The sequence below is a fragment of the Trichechus manatus genome, unplaced genomic scaffold (assembly GCF_000243295.1).
Source record: "Trichechus manatus latirostris isolate Lorelei unplaced genomic scaffold, TriManLat1.0 scaffold00090, whole genome shotgun sequence".
Classification (NCBI taxonomy): domain Eukaryota; kingdom Metazoa; phylum Chordata; class Mammalia; order Sirenia; family Trichechidae; genus Trichechus; species Trichechus manatus.
In genome coordinates, this window is record NW_004444026.1 from 8,933,693 (window position 1) to 8,956,624 (window position 22,932).

Genomic DNA, 22,932 nt, shown 5'->3' on the forward strand with positions numbered 1-22,932 from the left:
AGGTCTGGGGAAGTTGTTCCCAGGTGTTGCAGTACAGCCTGGCTAGAAGGCTTGGAGGAATTCAGCGCCAGGTATTCAGGGGGCAGGAAGAGAAGGAAGGTATAAAGAGACGAGAAGCGGTTGTTCTGTCTCCTGCTGGAAGCTCCGTGTTGCTACTTTCTCGTACTGCCTATTTGCTGGTCTCTGATAGGAGTCCAAGATGGCGGATCTGCGCTGTGGTAGCTAATAGGAGACCTCTGCATGAACCTCTCCTCACTCTCCATTCTCTGTCAGTTTTCTCACTCCATTTGGTGCTTGGCTGAGTTCTTTATCTCTTCATTTGATGTTTTAGGGTTTCAGGATTGCTGTTTTCTCTGTTTGGCTTAGTTTTTCGGATATTTGCTGTGGAGCGACTGCGTGGTGCTTCTGCCTAGAGCGCCATGTTCTTGATCTAATTCTTTATCCTTCATTTGATGCTTGGGCTTGCAGGACTGACATTTATATCTGTTTTACTTAGTTTTTCAGATCTTTGCTGTAGAGGGACAGCATGGTGCATCTGTCTAGGGTACCACATTGGCTCCACCTCCTATTTTTTTCTTTTTAGTAGATTAACTGCTCTGTTAATTGAATGTTAGATAAGGCAAACTAATCAAGGCTGTCTTTGTAGAATGTGCATGATCTTTCAGAAAGTGATAGTCATTAAGCGTATGATGGCACTTGAAAAAAATAATAATCTTACTTTTCAAGTTTTAAATTGTTTTTGTAAATAAAATTGTTCCATTGCTCTTTCATCTAAAAACTATCAGATCCCTTTAAACTAGTTGATAGATTAGACCTTTGGGATCACCAGGAATATGTTTAGAAACACTGTAAATCTTTTTAGATTTAGTTAACCAGTATCTTAGTTCTGGTTTGTGAATTGAGTATATTTACTAACCTATTTCTCAAATATATTGTAAAAAATATTGTTAATAATTTCTGGTATACTCTGCTCATAAGCAACGTTTGCCAGACTTTTATTGCTTATAATTTTGTCCTTGTATTTGTCTTGCAGTGTGTGCTGTATTTATGGAGTTTAAAGATTAATTATCCCAAAACATTGTTTCTACTTAGAGGAAATCATGAATGCAGACATCTTACAGAATACTTCACCTTCAAACAGGAATGTAAGTATGACCATTTCTTCACAACTCCTTTAGTTACTGTTTAGACTAGCCCAAAGTGAATCAAATATAAAGAAAGAGAAACTAATGGGACGCAAATATTTCCTCTCTTTTTTTTTCAAGTAAGAATCAAGATTCTATTTTTTGGGACATTTATTTTGAAAATAATTTTGGTTTTCTTCCCCGTTATTTATAAAGTAATAAATTGGGAATATTTGAAAAACATAGAGAAGTCCAAAGAAGATAAAAATTGTTCATAATCATACCACCTAGAGATAATCACTATTATCTCACTATTTGGGATATAGTGTTCCATTCATTCTTTTTTTCTGTGTATATAAAAACCTATTATGAAATAGCTCAAGCATATGTATCTGTATATATTTTTAAATAACACTGGACTTATATGTAGTGTTTAATAAATTTGCTCTTTTCACTTAACAAAAACATTTTTCTGTATCATTAAATATTTGTGAAAATGTGACTTTGAAAATATTATTTTAATGTTTTTAAAGTATTTCATCTTATGGAAGCACTATCACTTATTTAGTCAATTTATTAACAACTGTAGGACATTTAGGTTGTTTCTAACTATAAATAATTTACTGTAATAGTAGAAAAATAAAAGATAAAGAATTTTTTTAAGTCAAAAGGTTACTAGATGATTAAAAAAGAAAGCCCACCCACAGATTTCTTTGACCAGAATCCAGGTACTCATAATTTGCTCTCTTAACAAACGCTGTGATTGGGGATGTTTGGGGGATTCTGCCCCAGGGCATTTGCATGTATTGTTTCTTCTTTTCCCAGATACCTCTCCGCTTATAAGGCTTGCATCCTTACTTCATTCAGATCATGAGATTTTCTTCCCTGGTTGCTTTTTCTAAATTAATATCTGTCACCATTTTACTTTCCTACTCTGCTTTTTTTCCCCATAGTATTTATCAACACCTAAAATTTTAATATATTTATTTGGTTACTGTCTTTCTCTCTCACCACAATGTAAGCTCCATGATGACAGGGACACATTTATTTGTTTACTGTTATTCCAGCAGACAGAATAGTATCTAGATAGTAGCTCATAGGAGATGCTTAATAAGTATTTGTTGAATTAATTTGTTGAATGAATGAGCATCTATGATTTGTATCTTTAGGATAAACTCTGAAGGTAATTAATAGGCCAGAGAGAATGAACATTTTAAAGACTATTGATACATACTCTAAATATCCCTCCAAAAAAATATGTATCAGTTTATGTTCCAAGCAATTTTTGTATTTTTATAATGCAAAGAAGATGCTGAAATAAAATTAAAATTATACCTTTTATGATTTATAAAATGTTAGCATATTCTCTATAAAATAAGGAAACAAAACTAAATTTCTCCAGTCCCTTCTGGTTCTAAAATTATATAATGTACCTCTTTTCCCAAATAACCCTGAGTATATAAAATTACTTTAGTAATTTTGATCATGGATTTTACTCCGTGTCCCATTCAGATTTTTCTTCAGATTATTATCTTGGAGGAATATGTTATAAAATATTTAAGGTTTTATTCCCAAAAGAATATTCAAAATGAAAATAAAACACATATAAATTTGTTTTCAAAGACTCAGAGTTTATCCACCCCCCACCATGAAATCCCTTACTGATATGTAGAATACAATTTGATACGGAGCTCCATATGCTCATATTAATAAGTTGATTTGAGCATTTAATTCACGTTACCGGTAGTTTTCTACATCGGAGATGGTAGTCGTAATGACAGCCTCCCTCTTGTAGAGCCTGAAAGCATTATTATTAAATTATAGGGTATGAACACTGAAAAATTCCTCTGACAGAAAAGTCAGCTACAAGTGGGCAAGCTACAGATCATTCCAGCCCTTAGGGACTTCCTGGAATAAACACAGCAATTATGGGGATGGTGCAGGCCCAGGAAGAGTTTTGTTCCATTATGTATGGGGTCACCATGAGTCAGAAGCCAACTCCATGGCAGCTAACACAATATCAGCAGATAATAACCGGGAAGTTTTAAAAAATGAGATCTGTTTGTAAATTGGTGTAAAGTATTTGAAGAGCAATTTTGCAATAGCTATAGAAATTTTAAGTGTGCACACCCTTGACCCAGCTGTGTGACTTCTAGAAATGTTTTCTGCAGCCTATGTGAGTTTTCTATTGCTGCTTAACAAATTACCACAAATTTAGCAGCTTAATACAAGACACTTTTCTTTTTTTAAATCTGACAGTTTCTGTAGGTTAGAAGTTCAGGCACAGTGTGGGTGGATTCTCTGCTCAGGGTCTCACTGAGCTGAAATCAGGGTGTCAGTCAGGACTGTAGTTTTCATCTGGGCTTGGAGTCCTTTTCCAGACTCACTAGTTGTTGGCAGAATTCATGTCTTTGTGACTGCAGGGCTAAGGCCTCCATTTCCTGCTAGCTGGGGGACTGTTCTTGGCTTCTAGAGACCGCTGAGTTTCTTGCAACATGGCCTCTGTAGGTAGTTCACAAAATGGATGTTTGCTTTCCAGGACGCATATCTCTGACTTCTTCTTCAACAGTCAGCCAGCTGGAGAAAATGCTCTGCTTTTAAACAGAGCCTTTAATAAACGCTCTGATTAGGTGAGGCCCACCCAGGATAATGTCCCTTGCCATATGTAACATAGGCGTGATATTTTATATATTCACAGGTTCTACCGCACTCAAAGAGGAGGGAACTAGTCAAGGGTATAGGTCATTTCAGGTCACCTTAGAATTCTGCCTACCACAGAGATATGCTCACAAAAAGACACAAATATATGTATGTATAAGGATGTTCCTTGTAGTATTAATTGTAATAGCCACAAAAAAAAAAAAAAAACAGAGATAATCTTAATGTCAATAAGGAACTGATTAAGTGATAGTACATTAGAAAATGGAGTAGTAGGCAGCTGTTGAAAGACCAAGGAAGAGCTATATATACTGATAAGGAGAGATGTTTAGATAATTTGTTAGGTGCAAAAGGCCATTTGAAGAATGTGTAGAGTATGATCTCCTTTGTAAATAAAAATATGAACAGAAGAAATTGTGTACAGTGATAAATTACCTCTGCAGATTTCAGTCAAGAGGACTTGTACTTTTAATTTTATATCCTTCTGTAGTACTATTCAGTTACTTTATACCACCACCATGTACTGCTTTTATATTTTTAAAAAACTGGTTATTTAATAATAACACAGTTGAGGCCCAGGCATTTAAAAGGCTTGTGAAAACACCCCAGGTAATTCTGTTGCATGCTGCTGGTTAAGAACCACTGCTCCATTCTTTTGAAAGTATTTATGATTCATCGTTTGAGAACCACTTCACCAAATTGTTTAAAATTCTGAAATATTATGCAATGTTTTCCTAAGCCGTGTAATGGGGTATTCCTCATTTTGCCTACGTTTTTTAATCTAGAAAAATTAAGTAACACATTTAAAGCAGTTAACAAAGGCCCTAGAATGTAATGGTCAATGAAAGTTAGGTATTTTTATTACATGGGAGTAGATAAGTAATGAAGAAAGCTGTGTAAGGATGGTTCTGTTCATAATTAAGGTACAAGGTTTTGTTTTTGGTTTTTTTGTTTGTTTTTTATAATTTATTTTTGTTGTTGTTGAGAATGTATACAGCAGAACATATACCAGTTCAACAGTTTCTACATGACAATTTAGTAACATTGATTACATTCAAGTTGTGCAACCATTTTCACCCTCCTTTTCTGAGTTATTTCTTCCCCATTAACATAAACTCACTGCCCCCTAAGATTCCTATCTAATCTTTCCAGTTGCTGTTGTTAGTTTGATCCCAAATAGATAGATCTTAAAAAGCACGCAAGGCAGACATTCTTTATTAGTTAAGCTAAACTGTTGTTTGGTTTTAAGAAGACTTCAGGGGATATTTTTGGTTTAAAGTTTAAAGATTATCTCAGGGCAATAGATTTCAGGGGTTTACCCAGCCTCCATGGCTTCAGAAATGCTGGATTCCATGAGAATTTGGAATTCTGTTCTGTATTTTTTTCCTTTTGATCAGGATTTTTCTAAGGAGTCTTTGATCAAAATGTTCAGTTATGGTAGCTGGGCACCATCCAGTTCTTCTGGTCTCATGGCAAAGTAAGCAGTTGTTCATGAAGGCAGTTAGCCTACACATTCCATTTCCTCCTGTTCCCAACTCTCCTTCTTCCTCTGTTGCTCCTGGTGAATAGAGAACAATTGTTGTACCTTGAATGGCCTCTTGCAAGCTTTTAAGACCCCAGGCACTACACAGTGAACTAAGAGGTAGAACAGAAGACTGAACACGTTGTTAGGCCAATTAACGGAAACCAGGACCCTAAACTTCCAAACCAAGGAATCAAATCCCATCTGGTATTTGGTTGTACATAAGCAGGCTCAGCAGCTATTCTTTGTTTGTTTTGTTGTTTTTGTGAATATATCTATCACACAACTTGTCAATTCAACTTTTTACAGGTATACAATTTATTGACCAAAATTACATTAATCAGCTATATAACCCTTCCCTTAATCAATACAATTTTTCTATCACTGTAAATCAAAGCTCAGTACTCCATAAGCAATAACCCCCCACCTTTCCCACTCCCTCCCACCACTGATAACCACTAATAAACTTTAATCTCTATACATCATTTGCCTGTTCTTGTCTTTTTATATAAGTGAAGTCATACAATATTTGTCCTTTTGTGATTGACTTATTTCACTCAGCTCAATGTCTTCAAGCTCCATCCTTATTGTAGCATGTATCAGGACTTCATTTCTCCTACTGGCTAAGTAGTATCCCACTGTATATATGTACCACATTTTCTTTATCCATTCAACTGTTGATGGGCATTTAGGTTGTTTCCACCTTTTGGCTGTTGTGAATTGTGCTGCAATGAACATTGGTGTGCAAGTCTTTGTTTGAGTCTCTGCTTTCAAGTCTTTTGGGTATATATGTAGGAGTGGAATTGCTGGGTCATACGGTAGTTCTGTTTTTAGATTTTTGAGAAACTGCCACACTGTTTTCCACAACAGCCATAGCATTTTGCATTCCCATCAGTAATGGATAAGGTTTCCAATTTCCCCACATCCTCACCAACATTTACTATTTTCTATTTTTTTTTTAATCTTAGCCATTTTAGTAGGAGTGAAATGCTATCTCGTTGTGGTTTGATTTGCATCTCTCTGATGGCTAATGACATTGAGCATCTTCATATGTTTGGTGACCATCTGAATGTCTTCTTTGGTGAAATGTCTGTTTAAAGTCCTTTGCTCGTTTTATGATTGGGTTATTTGTCTTCTTGTCATTAAGTTGTGGTACAGGTTTTTTTTAGGTGATATTTTATCTAATTCTCTGTTTTATCAGAGTTCTTATTTTGACTAGTAAAATTGGTTGAGGCTATTTTTAGAAGAGAGAACAGTAGGTTCAGGAGACATTTTGAGTGTTTCATCTTGCACGGAATTTCTTATCTTGGGTTTTTATTTGCTTTTTCACATCCTGCGACTGTAAATTAAGTTGCTTTCTTTTTAAAGCAACCAAAATACTGCTTCTGCTTCACTCTAACATTGCACCTGAAATGTAAATAAATCTTGGAACAAGCATACAAATTTAAGTACAATTTTTAAATTTTATTTCTATATAAGGAAAGAACATGTGTGCTGCTTTGCATGCCTATTTTCACTTATAAGCTGATCCCTCTTAAAGGGCCACCGTGGCTTTTAGAATCAGCACCTTATAATTACTGCTAAGTGAAGCCTAGCTCCAGATTGTGCAGCTGGAATCTTGTAACGTTTTTTAAAGGAAGGAGGGCCTTTTCTTTTTTCATATCAGTTCTTAAATTGGTTTATACTGGAAAGATTTTTTTTTTTTAATTTTCTTTCTTTTTTTCCTTCTTTTAAAGGCAGAAGTAATTTGAGTAGCAAAGAACAGTGTAACATTTAATTTTTGACATATTGTTTATCTTTGCAAAAACATTTCTTTACTGTTATGTACTTGGAAAGCAAGAAACCTAGTGCCTTTATGATTCTATCTCATAGGTCTAGGTCCAAGTTTCTAAAGTAAACTGATTCTAGAAACTCTTGTAATTTTTGCTAATGAAAACAGTGTTGTTACCACAGGGTTTTTTTTTTTTTTTAAATAAGCAAATATTACTCGTCATTGTTCATTGCAGCATTATTTGTAGTAGTAAAATACTGGTCTGGTTAGAGTGTAATAGATTCATAAAGTGAAATACTATGTAGATGTTTTAAAAAAAAAAAAAGAAAGCTCTTCTTATAAAGATGTGACATGATCTCCAAAATATATTAAGTACAAAAAGCAAATGCAAAATAGTGTGTATATGCTACCATTATGTAAAAATCAAAAGGGAATTGTAAAAAGAGAATAAATGTACAAATATGCATGTGTGTACATAGAGTATCTTTGTAAAGATACCCAAGAAACAGGTAATATTGATTGCCTATAGAGAGGGGTAGATTAAACTTCACTGCAGCTTTTGAATTTTGAACTATGTAAATGTATTACTTTTTTTTTTTAATGAAAGCAAATAAAAATTAAAACAAATATACAGGCAGGGGCTAGAGCAGGTGGTGTTTTCTTGGGGATAGTGTTGATTCTTAAAATTGCTTTCAGAGAATTTTGTGGAAAATTGTTGTGATAATGCTGTATTACTGATACTGGTTAGAACTTATATCAGCGTGACCCTGTTGCTGTGGTGCGTTTTTCCTTCATTACAAAAATAATTGTTTTATGTAATATATCTTAAAATTTGTAATGAAAGTAAAGCACTTGGGTTAGCTAATTTTACCTTTGTGAATTACATATTTGGCTATTTAGATTCTCCTAGGTAATTTTTAGGGAATCCCTGGTGGTACCGTGGTCAAGAGCTGCTAACCAAAAGGTCGGCAGTTCGAATCCACCAGCCACTCTTTGGAAATCCTGTACGGCAGTTTTACTCTGTCCTATAGGATCGCTATGAGTCAAAATCGACTTGACTGCAATGGGTTTTTTTAGGTAATTTTAAAAAATAACTTAAAAATAATAATTAGGAGGAGTATTGCATGGTGGTTAAGAGTATGAACTTTGAGACGGACAAAGTTGGGTTCAAGTCCCAGTTCTGTCAGTAACTAGATTGCAACTTTGGGCAAGTAAGCCCTATTTCCTCAACCTTTAATTGAAAACAATAACAGTACCTACTTCATAGGGTTTCTGTGAAGATTAAATAATGTAATTTTATTGGTTAACAGTTATGTAGTACCTACTCAGGGCCAGTTCAACATCTACTAACAACAACTATATCCCAAGCACTATTAAAAGCATTTTACATATATGAATTCATTTAATCCTCAAAGCAATCCTATAGCGTAGGGAAGTATTATTATTATGCCCATTTTACAGATGAAGAAACCAAGGCACAGAGAATTAAAGAATTTGTACAAGGTCACATAACTAGTAAGTGGTGGAGCTGGAATTTAAATCCAGGCAATCAGTTTGGTTCCAGAATCCATCTCTGGAACCACTTAGCATACTGATGGCCACATGGTGAGCCTTCAATAAATTTTGATAATGAAGGTAATATAATAGTAGATATTATTATACAAAGCTCTATAGTCATCATAAAAAATTTAGAAAATACAGCTAAACCAAGCCAAGGAGAAATATAAATATCATCTTTAATCTAGCCCCTCAGAAAAAATAAAAATTTTAGCATTTATGTGCTTATTCATATACTTTAAAAAATAAAAATAGTAACATTTTATAACCTATTTTAGTAACATGTTAATATAACATGAACTTTCTTTTGCTTACTTTGATTTTTGACCTCCTATTTTAATTTACAAAATGGGTTAATAACACACTATATTACTTACCATCTTTCTCTTGACTTGGCATCCTTTTGGAAGTAGGCCATGGAATTCTTTTGTGTCATTCTTAGAGTTGAAAGGCGTTTCATTAATGTAAGATGGTGTTATGGATCATGAATTAATAAGTAGTCCAAATTCCTGCCTATATGTAAGCTTAAGACCCTTACAAAGAAATTCGATGGCAGTTTGATGTCATTGGTTCCCAGGATTTTCAGGGGAAAAATGTTAATCATTGGCCACAAATGAAGAGGGTTTTTTTGTTTTTTTCTCCAACCACTTTATAACCAATGTTGGACCCACTTTTTAAATAGCCAGAATTTGTAGTGTTTAAGTAGAAGGCAAAATACGAGGTTGTAACTGTAAAGAGGCAGTTCAAGTCCACTTAGAGTGCCTTGGAAGAAAGACCTGGCGGTCTATTTCCAAAAAATCAGCCACTGAAAACCTTGTGGAGCATAGTTCTCCTCTGACACACATGGGTCACCATGAGTTGGAATCGACTCAACAGCAACTGGATTTTGGTGTAGTAGATGATCTTAACTGCTATCCTGGTAATACAAAATGCCATGAAAGGTTCTAAAGAACCCACACTCCCTTAATGAACTCAAACCCTGATCCCCCAGTGTTGGCAAAGAAGAGAGAATTTTCGCGTGTTTAGGAATGGAAGGATTGTATAACCTCAAGTGTGGTCCACTGATTTACATGTTCCTCTTAGGGGAACTCTCTATAATAATCATTCTTGCCAACCCTATACTGCATTCTGGCCCAAGTCTGGACCCACTATCCTTCACTTTATTCCCCACAGCCTTGCCAAGGCCAGGCTCTGATATCTAAATGTGTTTTTTTCTAAAAGCTGGGAGTACAAAAAGGAAAATACAAAAATAATTACCAACGTGATACAGTACTCTTGACTCACTAGATGTGGCTTATTCCCTTGATTCTGTAGGCTTAATTTGAATCTTCATGGAATCTTGAAAGAGAACAAGCTCACAATTCTGTAAGGCTACCTGCCTATTTGACTTTTGGCCTTTTCTACCAACACATATGCCCAAGCTTGGCTTGACTTTTTGAAATCCAAGGCCAAGGGAGAAGAAAATCTTCCCTTTCTCTTTAAACTAAAGCCCCTCGTCCAGGTTCCCCCCGTTACTCCATGACCTATTCTTCCTGGATAATTTATGCTAGAAACAGCTCAGAGGCAATGAAACAATATTCACATTGAGCACATTAGGGAGCCAACCTGGCTTAGGAAACCTCAGGCATGATAAGTGCCAGTGCTCGTTGGACGCACCTTCTGGAGTCCCAGCCAGGGACATGCCCAATTATGAATCACCTCACTCAAAGAAGCCCAAAGCTATAGCTTTCCACCAGATATTTATAGTTATGATGTAGTTTGCTAATTGAATCATTTTTACCATAAGCCTTGTTGACATTCACCTTTATAAGGTTTCCAGGGGAACAGAGCAAGAAAGTTAATCCAAGGTCAAATTTGTCTTTAAAGAAGGAGAAAGGTTTTGCTAACCCTTAAAATCCACAACTTTTCAAAAAATATCTTTACGAAGGTCATTGTGTATTCAAATTTTCCCAAAATAAATGGCCTTTGAAATAGCTTCATATTCTTCTGGCCTATATCTTTTTGCATATCTGATGGATTTTAGCTTTTCTTTCTTTGACTGTATTTCATTTTTGATAGGTCGAATCAAATATTCTGAAGACGTGTATGATGCATGTATGGAGACGTTTGACTGTCTTCCCCTTGCTGCCCTCTTAAATCAGCAGTTTCTGTGTGTACATGGAGGGATGTCACCTGAAATTACTTGTTTAGATGACATTAAGAAAGTAAGTTATCTTTCATTATTTTCATATATTTTTTAAAGTTTGCTTTTTATTACAGTCAACTAATATATTTCTACTGCTGAAAGTTTTTAAATACAGAAAATCAGAAATAAGATAATAGAAATAACCTGCGATCCCATAATTGAGCAATAAATACTGTAAACATTTTGATATCTTCCAAAAATTTTCTGTAACTTTTTATGAAATCTGTGGTTTTATGAACTTGAAATATAACATTCTTTGTGTATAGCCCTGAAACTTTAAACTGCCTAGCAATGGAGAAGCAAAGAAACCAAGGTTCTCATCCCAGTGCTATTAATTAACTGTGTAACCTTGATCAAATCATGTAACCTCTTTGTCACATTTTCTTCTTTGTGAAATGACGAAGTTGGAATTAATAGTCTGAATACTCTTCTAGCTCTGAAATCCCATGACTTTGACATTTTAGATAATATAGTTTAATTGCTGTAATTGCCTTACTTAGAGATTATTATTCCCAAGAATCTGTATCTTCATGATTTGGTATATTTGATTCTCAATATTTTTTCACTTATTGTTCTACATTATGCTCTCTCATACAGGTACTAGGGCTAATATTTTTCCATTTATAAAACCGTTTTCTCTGAAATAAAGTCACTCTTGTTAGGGTGAGAGGGTTTGCCTGTATGCACTGCCTTTTCTGCTGCTTTATTGTCTTTTAAATAACCAGCATTTCCCTTTAACACAGTAAGTCTTGAATTTTAGAATTCCGAATCAACTATATCACTAAAAAAGCTCCCCTTTCACTTAGTAGAAGTCCTCTTCTTGGCACTCAGCTATTCTTGTTATTTGTTGTCTCTTGACTTTTATGCTTTTAACTAAAGTAGCAGCGACTAAAGGCTTAAGTTATTTTAAGTCATATTGAAGGCTTAAGTTATATTGAAATGCCTTCACCACACAGAGTGAAAAGGATGAAAGCCCTGTACTAAATAAAACTAGCATTCTTCAAAATGAAGACATTCCCACTGAAATGAGGTAAAGCAAAGAACAGAACCATTGTAAAACCTTCCTGCCCTCATGGTAATACTGGCTCACCTAGGCAGTTGAAATTAACTTCAAATAATCTTTCTAAATAATAGCTTATCTCTGTAGTGATTGCTTTACCCTGGTGGCATTGTGGTTAAGTACTACAGCTGCTAACAAAAAGGTCAGCAGTTCGAATCTACCAGGCGCTCCTTAGAAACTCTATGGGGCAGTTCTACTCTGTCCTATAGGGTTGCTGTGAAATGGAGTTGACTCAACGGCAACAGGTTATAGTGGCTGATTTTACATTTATATTAAATGAGTACTGATTTTAAGATTAAGATACAAAGGGGTCCTTTTCCACAATATGGTTAGATGACAGGGATATTTATAAGAATTTATTGCAGAAAAATAATAAGAAATTGTGTATCTATAATTTTTTTAAATTTATTTTATTTGTTGTTGTTGAGAATATACAGAGAAGAACATACACCCATTCAACAATTTCTACGTGTACAATTCAGTGACACTGATTACATTCTTTAAGCAGTGCAGCCATTCTCACCCTCCTTTCCTGAGTTGTTCCTCCTCCATTAACATAAACTCACTGCCCCCTAAGTTTCCTGTCTAATCTTTCGAGTTGCTTTTGTCATATAAACCCAAACCCATTGCCATCAAGTCAATTCTGACTCATAACAACACTATGGGACAGAGTAGAACCTCCCTCATAGAGTTTCCAAGGCTGTAATCTTTACATGAGCAGAAGGCCACATCTTTCTCCCACTGATCCCATACAGATAGTTATAATTTGTTAATGTTCTTTCCTTGCAGGAAAATCCTTTAGGGACTTACTGCCTTCTCTCTTGATACATTCTTGTGGGTAGACCAATTTCTAAGAGCTCTTTTGCTTTCATGATTTTTTTCTTTTGGCTTTTGTGTATCTTCTAGTTAGACAGATTTAAAGAACCTCCAGCCTTTGGACCAGTGTGTGACCTGCTTTGGTCTGATCCCTCAGAGGATTATGGCAGTGAAAAGACCTTGGAGCACTATACCCACAACACTGTCCGAGGGTGCTCTTATTTCTACAGGTAAGCTAATTCTTAGTGTTATAAAGTTAGGAGAGGAAACGGTAATAGATTTTATCACATTATTTTTAAGTATTTTGTATCTTGAACATGAGTAGTATAGGGAATTCTGTTTATATTTTTTATTAATAGAAGACAGAAGGCTCTTACTGTTTGTTCATTTTGTTTTCTATATTGTATTAGGTATTATACCCTAGTAAGTGTGGTACACTGAACATAATAGGACATCTTGCGTTGCTTCCAGATTGTCATCTGACTATAAATCATCTAGATTATTTGTTCCCAAAAATCATCTATAGACTTTTTTAAAAATAAAGATTTCTTGTTATTTTTAAAAAAGCTATCCAGATTTTAGAACCACATCTATAGGCAAAGATAGAAAGAACAAGACTTTGAGCTTAAAATGTACTAAGCCCAGGGCATTTCCTGGAAGTTGGCTGTTGCCTTAAATCTCGTATGTGAGCTTTTGCTGTGTTTTGCCACTAAAAAATAGGGGAAGTCTAGAGAGGTTTGAAGTCTTTTCTGACAAATAATACAAGCATTTAGTCCCCCCAAAATATCTCTTAATTGGCTAAGATAATGCATCCATTAAATTAAACCTACAATAATAATAATAATAATAAGCCTCATTTTTGCCATCAGTTTTAGCATTCTTCTAAGCAACCTTTTTTCCTTCCTCCCTGCCAACTTTGCCAGTTACTAACATGATGTAATCATTTAAACTTTACTTCTCTCTGCATTGCTTAAGAACAATATAATACTTATTTATCATTGACAGGGAGCCCTGGTGGTGCAGTGGTTAAGAGCTACAGCTACTAACCAAAGGGTCGGCAGTTCGAATCCACCAGCCACTCCTTGGAAACCCTTGGGGGCAGTTCTCCTTTGTCCTGTAGGGTGGCTATGAGTCAGGATTGACTCGATGGCAACGGGTTTTGTTTTGTTTTTTAAATAATTGGCAGGGTATAAATTGGTATTTCTATGGAGGTCAACTTGGCAATATCTCTCGTTTATAAAAGCACTTGACCTTTGATCCAGAAGAATTTCTTGTAATTACTTGTTAGACTTAATCCTATGGATATACTTGCAAATGTGTAAAATGTAGGTGTAAGATTATTCATTACAGCATCACTTATGCTAAAAATTGTAAACAACTTAAATGTTCATCAATAGGAGACAGGTTAAATAAATTGTGGTACATCCAAACAGTGAAATAGTGGGAAGCTGTGTTTTTATTTTTGTTTTTTGTTTTAATGTAGAAAAAGGAAACAAACTATATACTGATATAGAATAATCACGAATATAAAATTAAAAAAAAAATAATACAGAACTATGTGTGCCATCTGCTAACAGTTCTAAAAAAAAGAGGGGAAAGTGTATGTGTGTAATTGCTTAAAATTGAACAGAATATCTCTGAAAAAGTACTCAAGAAATTAAACATTGTTTTTTTTCCAGGGTAGCTGGAAAAAACTGTATACTCTTTTGTAGCATTCAATTTTATACCATACAAATGTATTGTGTATTTTAAAAGTTAATTTTTTTCTAATTAGCATGATGAGAAACAAAGATTTAAATAACATAAACTAGTTAATAACACCTGGATAATCCCAGGTTAATTATCTAGTCTCTAGTTCTTCCTGTAGGTATTTGTTATTCATAAAGATACTAGTACTAAAAGAGTATTTCAGGAATTGACACAAATATCACACCTTTCATTAGAATATGGTTGGGTGTAATATTTGCATCTACTCTTGAAATATCCCTGCTTAATATCATGTCTTATTGTTAATATTGCCTGTGAAGCTATAAGTAAATTCTTTCATTTTTCTAACATATGTTAATTTGATGGTTGAAGAAAATTGTGTGTTCAATTTTACTGTACACACATATGCACACAAAGACACACATACTACTGTGGTATTTTATTTTAATATCAAAATACCAAGAAAATTTTGATGTTGGATTATTACTGTTACGAGTTCAGATGAAAAAATAAAAAGGTGCGGGAGCCCTGTTTCTGTTATAGGGTTGTCTGTTATCTGCATATTTGATCTGGAAAGCAGTATATTCATGAAATGGAAAACAGAATGATGACTACTGAGCTATTTGGAAAAGTTCAGTGGCATGTAAACCTTTCATCTGGAAACAAAATCAACTCGTGCCATTTTGACATTTCCTGTCCCTTCTATTAAAAAATAATTGTTTTAATTCTGGATTTATGTTTTCTAATACTCTTTCAGTTACCCTGCAGTTTGTGAATTTTTGCAGAACAATAATTTGTTATCAATAATCAGAGCCCATGAAGCCCAAGATGCTGGGTAAGTTATATTAAAACTGTACCAAATTTCACTGTAGAGTTTTCACTTTAATATCAAGACAGACAAGCTGTCGTCTCTCTTCCAGGTATCGAATGTACAGGAAGAGCCAAACAACAGGCTTTCCATCACTCATTACAATTTTCTCTGCCCCAAATTACCTAGATGTCTATAACAATAAAGGTAAAAGAGTCCAGCAATATTTCAGTTTGAATTTGTGAGTAAATGTGAGCTCTAGTTTAATCATGTATGTGTGTGTATATATTATTTCCATATGTAAACTTAAAATAAGAGTGGAAGAGATTTTAATTGAAATGAAGGCCAAGAAATTTAGAATTTAGGCTGCTACTTGGTCTGCACCTTTTAAGGATTACTGGGCTCCTTCTGAGTATAATAATTATAATCGGTTTGATCTGTACTACTGAATCAAAGTATAAGAAGAATAAATTACTTCAGGTTTAAGTAGACCAGTCAGCTTAAATTATTGGCTTTGGTTAATTTTATTTGTTTATAACAATATCTTACTAAAATGTCATCATTGTGTTTTAATGTTTGTGAATTATTATGCTAGCGCTGCTTTTTCTTTTTTTTTTTTAAATGAATGGCAGTATAGGTAGAGTGAATACTATACAAAAAGTCAGAAAAAATCTTCATTTCAGTTCAAGCCCTGCCAGAAACAAAGAGTGTGACTTTGAGTATGTCACATAATCTTTCTAAACTTCAGTTTCTCCTATATAAAAAAAAAGGGAGGGGGGATTGGATATGCATTTGCCCTTTGATCTAGAAATTCTATTTCTAAGACTTCTTCCTATTAAAGTCTTTATGTTTAAAAATTTTTATGATTCATAGTTTTATATCAGGGCAGTGGTCCTTCTGAAAACTTGCTGCATCTTATAAATGTTTTGTTATAAGATATGACTACAAAATAATAGGACTTTTTAACAAACATGCCAGAACATATATATCCACGTGAGTATTATCCCTTTCAAAGTAGCTACCTGGGGAGGCTATACGCTTATTCCAACAATGCTGCCATTGCTCAAAACATTTTGGAACTCCTTTTTTGGCATTGCCTTCAGAGTCTGCGACACATTCTTTTGATTATCCTCAATGGTGGCAAATCTTCGTCCTTTGAGGGTGGATTTGATTTTTGGAACAGCCAAAAGTCATTCGGAGTCAAGACTGATGAATAAGGTGAGTGATCAAGCTAGGTGATACCATTTGGGGTCAGAAACAAGGTATGATTATAAGGTAATGAGACTGGTCTTTCTTGTGTTGCTTATAAACTGGCTCTGGAGGTAATTCCAAAAGAGGAGTTCCAAAAACATTTCGAATAATGGCAGCATCATTGGATTAAACATACAGCAAGGCAGCAAGGTGTGTTGAAAAGAGCGCTAAGCTAGGAGTCAGAGTTTCTAGTGTAGTCCTGCTTCACTTTTAAATGTGTGACTTTTAACAAGTTACTTAACTTCCCTGAGCCTCAGTTTATCTTTAAAATACCTGTCACATAGGGTTGTTGAACATAAGTTGGAATAATGAAAATGAATGTTAAATCATTTGCCAAATCATAAACTGCTGTAATACTGTAACATTTTGCTGTTATTGTGTCTGATGTGATTACATCAAAAGACCACACTCATGATATATAATTTCTGGTGTGTTTGTTGGTCGTGGTTTTTTAAGTCTCATTACTTTATAGTCACATCTTGAACGTGCAGTTGGGGAGACAAGTTTAAAAGAAGTCCACAGTATACTTAATATTTACTATATTTAAAAGTGAACTATGATTCACAACAGCCAAAAAGTAGAAACAACCCAAGTAAATGTCTATCAACAAATGAATGGATAAACAAAATGTGGTCTATCTATACAATGGAATATTATTCAGCCATAAAGAAATGAAGTTCTGATACATGCTACTACATGGATGAACCTTGAAAACACTATGCTAAGTGAAATAAGCCAGACACAAAAAGATAAATATCATATAATCCCACTTATATGAACTATCTAGCATAAGCAAATGCATAGAGGCAAAAGTAGATGAGTGGTTACCAGAGGCTAGAGAGAGGTGATGATGGGGAGCTGTTGTTTAAAAAAAAAAAATGCTGCACTCCTTTCCAATTAAATCAGAATCTCTGGGGTTAGGCAAAGGAGAGACATTGAACCAGGAAAAAGCTAGTCTTCCTTTGAAGTTCGTATGCTTCCATTTATAAGACAAGGAAAAGTATAAAACCCAGTAGTTTCCCTTTTTAGCCTTGACTGTACTTAATAGCTTTAAAAAAAAAAAAAGTGAACTAAGGAATCTCATTTAAATCTGATTTAAATCATCACTTCACTGCATCCTTCAGTGACTCATGGTCCATTTTTTAAAAGCATTTCTTATACTAAGTTCTCTCCCAGCCTATGTTTTCTTTTTATTTCTTCTGTAAGCCTCAGCTATGCTACGGTGCTTTCTTCTCCTTAACTCTATTCTTTCTTGTTTCCTTTTTTCTAACAATTTCAATATATTAGCAACTTGGTGCTACCCTTGCTCCTCCCTTATCAAAGGTATGCACTGCTTGTGCTGCTAACTTCTCTTCAAGGACACTTGGTGGCCCTAGTCCTCATATTTGTGATGAAGCCTTTCCCTTATTACTTTTTTTAACCTCATTATGAAGAATATCTGTTGACTGCCCAATGGATTTATCAGTGTGCTAAGCTGAAGCATGCCGCCTAAATCAGCAATCACTATACTAACTGCCAGCTCTTTTTTTTTTGCCCCATTCTAATCTGGTTTTGTTCTTGATTATTCCTTCAATAAGCTTTTTAAGTCACAGTCCATTATACCTGCGTTTTTTATAAGCTATGACATAATTGACAACTTTATCTTCTTGAAAAAAAAATCTTATTTTCCTTTGTTATTTCTTAAGTATTTTCTAGGAAAAAGGCAGAAAATGTGGCATCTGAAACAATCACTGGTGATACTCAATTACAGCCTGTACAAATACCCCTTTTCTTTAAAAAGGAAATTCTAGCCTCCGTTTCCTTCCTCTCTTCTACTGTTTTATTTTCTTTCTTTCTATCCTTTAAACTTACTGGTACGCAGAAGTATTTGTTAGTTCCACTGGTTACATGAAAGACCCTTAGGTCCTGATTTTTAAAGATTTTTCTCCTATTATTTTCTGGCCACTGGGAGCATATCCAAAAGCAATTTTTTAAGCTTTTGTTTCTAATCATTTACTATTGAGGCCCACCTCCCACCTCTTTTTCCTGTGTAGATTGAGGGAATTGTTAAATAATTATTCACCTAACCTAAATAAAATGCATATCTATGAAAATATTGAGGCATGTACGTTATTGCCAGTGTTAGGTTTTTGAGGGCCAGAGATCCTGTTTTCATGTATTTTCTTTAGAATGTATGTTGTACATTTTAAGCATTCAATAACTTACATTTTGAGAACACTAGAGCATAGGTAAAGGAGCCCTGGTGGTGCAATGGTCAAAACACTTGGCTGCTAACTGAAAGGTTGGCAGTTCAAACCCACCAGCCGCTCCGCAGCAGAAAGATGTGGCAGTCTGCTCTCGTAAAGATTACAGCCTGGAAAACACTGTGGGTCAGTTCTACTCTGTCCTTTAGGGTCGCTATGAGTCGGATTCGACTCGACGGCAACAGGTTTGGTTTTTCAGGTTTAGAACGTAGGTTACCCTGTAGTAACAAATGAGAACCAGGAGATGACCTATTTCTGTCATTTCTAGAGAACTGTTATACCCTATTCTGTTTTATGACCATAGTAAGAATACTTATAAGAATAGTGCAAACAATGTTACCGGTGGTGAATACTAAGGAATTGGATTTTATAACTTTTAAAATATAAAGAATCGGTTTGGCACCGAAATTATGGGTGCAATAATATGCACTGGTTAATATTAAACACTTATAGAGTGCTGTCAATATACTGATTGTGTATAGGACAGATAGGCATTTTTTAAAATTCACTCTATTGCATGCAGAGATGATTTAACAGACTTTTGAACACTGATTATCAATCACTCCATGATTATAATTTGTATCCCCCAATACGAATCGATAACTACTATGTTACGAACTCCCAGGAAATAAAATCTGGTTAATGATTAGCAAAACAGGCTGTGTTCATATAATAAGCAATACTTGCCCTCGAAGGAGACTTGTAACTGTAACCATTTGGCCTATAAAAGGAAATTTTTCTCATGGCAAACTGGAGGTTTCTATACAGTTACTGTGCAGTGACCCTTTGAAGTCTCAGAGCTCAGTTTGTTTTGTACCTTTATTATATGAGCTCTTCAGGTAACTTTCTTCCTTGGGATAATTCTTAAGAGAATGAACTATTATAAAATGCTTAATTTTTTTCCATCTGCACTTAAGTTCTGAATTTATAAATAGAAAGTTCCTTAGTTCTGTGTGGTAAGTGTACAGCTGTACAAAGTATATCAATTGCTGCGTCATGTTCCTCTGTGCTCAGATTTTCTTGCTTTTTCCTTTTTAGCTGCTGTGCTGAAGTATGAAAACAATGTCATGAATATCAGGCAGTTTAACTGTTCTCCACACCCTTACTGGCTTCCAAACTTTATGGACGTCTTCACATGGTCTTTGCCTTTTGTTGGGGAGAAAGGTGAGAGAAAGAAAGCATCTGGATCTTCAGTTGTTTTAACTAGTGACTGAGTACAACTTTGTATTTATATGTAGTTGCCCTGATGATTCAGAAATGAAGTTATCAGAAATGTTTTCTGATATATAATTTTGTTTGCTCTCCACAAAGATTTTTGAATGACACTTAATTGACTCTTATATTATAGTTAGAGTGGGTCATCCTTTTCTTATTCTAATATCAATTTAAAGTAACTGTCCTACTATGATCAACATGTTAAAATAACATAGTCACTGTTATTCCCTCAGTGATTTCTTCATTGCTAAAGAGATGAAGCAGGAAATATTTTATTAGAATTTATAGAATTTTATTTGTGAAACTACACAAATAAACTATGCAACTATAAAATAAACCTGTTGGACAGAGACCGTTTAACTTCTTTGTAGAATGGGGGAAATCTTTTCATGTGCATATCAGTAAGGAAAAGACTGAACAACAATGTAAGAAAATCTGGTTAATCATATAGTAGAATCTTACAAGACTCCAGACTTTTACTGGAGCAAGTAAGCTGATTATTCTATATAAACCTGAAGGTCTACATTTAATACTACTCTTTATATACTAATCTAATAATACAATTGCCAGTCGTTATTTATGTTGATTTAATATGTATGTTTATTTAGATACCCACATTATTTTTTAAAAAGTGCTTTTTTAATTGTGAAATTTCGGGTTATTTTGTCTTACCATATAGTCACAGAGATGCTGGTTAACGTTCTCAACATATGCTCTGATGATGAACTAATTTCTGATGAAGAATCATTAGAAGGTAAATTTGCCTTTTCCTCATTTGAACTAGAAACTAAGAAGTTTCAGTTTTGGTTTGTATTTTGAATAATTTTATCTTATTAAAAAAGAATTGTGTTCATTGTAAAAAAAAAAATACATAAACTCGGATACAAAAAACCATAAATAAGGGAAAAAAAAGTTATCCATAATCCCACCATCTCATAGACATCTATTGCTAATATCTTGATGCATGCTGTATTAGCTGTCTTTTATCTTTGAGTATATATATATAGATATTTTTTCTATCCTTTTGACAAAAATGAGGTCATAGTATACTGTACCCTACTCTTTTTCATGTAACAGTATGATAAGCATTTACTGTTTTATTTCTTGGAGATTAATTTTTAATGGTTACATAGTAGTCCTGTCTATCATCACTTATTTAACCAATCCCCAGCTATTGGATATTGGATTTATTCCAACTTTTTGCATTTAAAAACTCTACAGTTTTGAAAATTCTTCCAGATAAATCTTTGCATGTTCAGTCAACAACCAGTACTCATTACATGCCTGATATGTGCCAGCCACTGTTTTAGGTACTGAGGATCCGTTAGAGAATGCAGAAAAAGTCCTTTGTCTCTCAGTAAGCTCATATTCTAGTGGGGAAGGGGGGTGCGGAAGACAACAAACAATATAAATATATGTCAAATGGTGATATATACTATGAAAGAAAGTAATGTAAGGAGGTCAAGAATAACATTTTCTTAACTATTTCCATAGGATAGATTTCTAGGAATTGAGTATCTGGGTCAGTTTGTATTTAAAATTTTAAGTCTGATACAAGTAGGTTCTAGAAAAACTGTACCAGTTTACATTTTGTGTGTGTGGTGCTCAGTTCACAGTGCTCTCTCCAGTACTGTTTATTATAATTTTATAGTCTGGTGTTTTTTAGATTTTAATTTGTATTTTTATGATAAACTTGTGTGTGTGTGTTTATTGGCCATTTTTATTTCTCTTTTGTGAATTGTCCATTCATATCTTTTGCCCATTTTTCTACTGGATTCTGTACATTTTTTTTCCCTTACTGATCTGTAAGGAATTTTTATTTAGTAACATTTTGTTGTATATGTAACCATATACTTTTTTCCTAGTGTGTCGATTTTAAAGGTAGGTCCTAACTTGTCTAGAAATGCAGAAGATTGTGGAAAGATGGTGGCACCTGAGCGCAAACCTCTGACTGTCTAATTTTCTCCAGGCTCTCTGCTAAGGTGATCCACTCAGCTGTTAGAACAAGCCATCTACATAGTCGAGAGAGCTTAGCTTACTTTGGGAATCCAGAGATGCCCCAGTGAACTCCTAAATTCCATACGTATTTTTTTTTTTCTTTTCTTTTCTTTTTTTTAATTGTACTTTAGGTGAAGGTTTACAGAACGAATAGTTTCTCCATTACACAGTCAATAGGCATATTGTTTTATGACATTGGTTAACAAACCCACAACATGTCAAAACTCTCCCTTCTCAACCTTGGAGGACTTGTTTTCTTTTTTGGTGAAAATCCATACATATTATTCCCTGCCTTCAGTACAGAGCAGCAGTTTTATCTCCTCATTGTAATCAATGTTGATTTTTCTTGCCTAAATGGAACTTCTTTCTTTTCCCCCTTGTCCACTAAACTGAGAAGCTCAAAGTGACTAGGTAGTGATCATAATTTCAAGTTTAGTAGAACAGTTACAGTGAATGTACAGAGCAGATGGAGCATAGTTTGTGAGTCGAGTACCTTTATTTATGGACTAGGAAATCACTACAAGATCACTACAGTTATTCTTGAGGAAATAGTGCAGCCAAATGAAAATTAAAACAAAATAAGGAATTTAAGTTAGTGGAAGATGAAACATAAGAAATCAAATAAGTAAAATTTAGTCAGATCTAACTGGAAATTGAAATGATTGTAAACTCTATTACATATGTTAAGGAAGAAATCTTGATTATCAGAAGGATATGCTTATAAAAGTATGCCAAAAATTGTATATGGGAATATTTATTGTCTGAAACTACAAAAGATTCAAAACAATCTAAATGTCCCTCGGTGGGGCACTAGGTGAATTAATTATGATCTATCCATATGACAGATACCTTTTCCTCTGTTTGAAATATTATTTCCTTTATGCATGCTTCCTTTCTCCCCTCCTCTTCTAGTTAACTCCTCGTCAGCTTCTTGTTACTTCCTCATGGAAGACATTTCTGACCTCCCTGACTAGATCTAAAACCCTGTTATGCTCTCTCATATCCCATATACCTCTC

General features: G+C 34.4%; 1 protein-coding gene across 1 annotated transcript in view; it reads left to right on the top strand.

Annotated features, from left to right (window-relative positions):
- PPP3CC (protein phosphatase 3 catalytic subunit gamma) overlaps positions 1–22,932 on the top strand; it is a 71,446-nt gene that overhangs the window by 26,707 nt on the left and 21,807 nt on the right. The window contains exons 2-8 of the mRNA XM_023736683.1: positions 1,034–1,145; positions 10,691–10,836; positions 12,784–12,923; positions 15,158–15,235; positions 15,321–15,415; positions 19,741–19,866; positions 20,597–20,671. Of these exons, the coding sequence (XP_023592451.1) occupies positions 1,034–1,145; positions 10,691–10,836; positions 12,784–12,923; positions 15,158–15,235; positions 15,321–15,415; positions 19,741–19,866; positions 20,597–20,671 (772 nt within the window). The remainder of the gene's footprint in view (positions 1–1,033; positions 1,146–10,690; positions 10,837–12,783; positions 12,924–15,157; positions 15,236–15,320; positions 15,416–19,740; positions 19,867–20,596; positions 20,672–22,932) is intronic.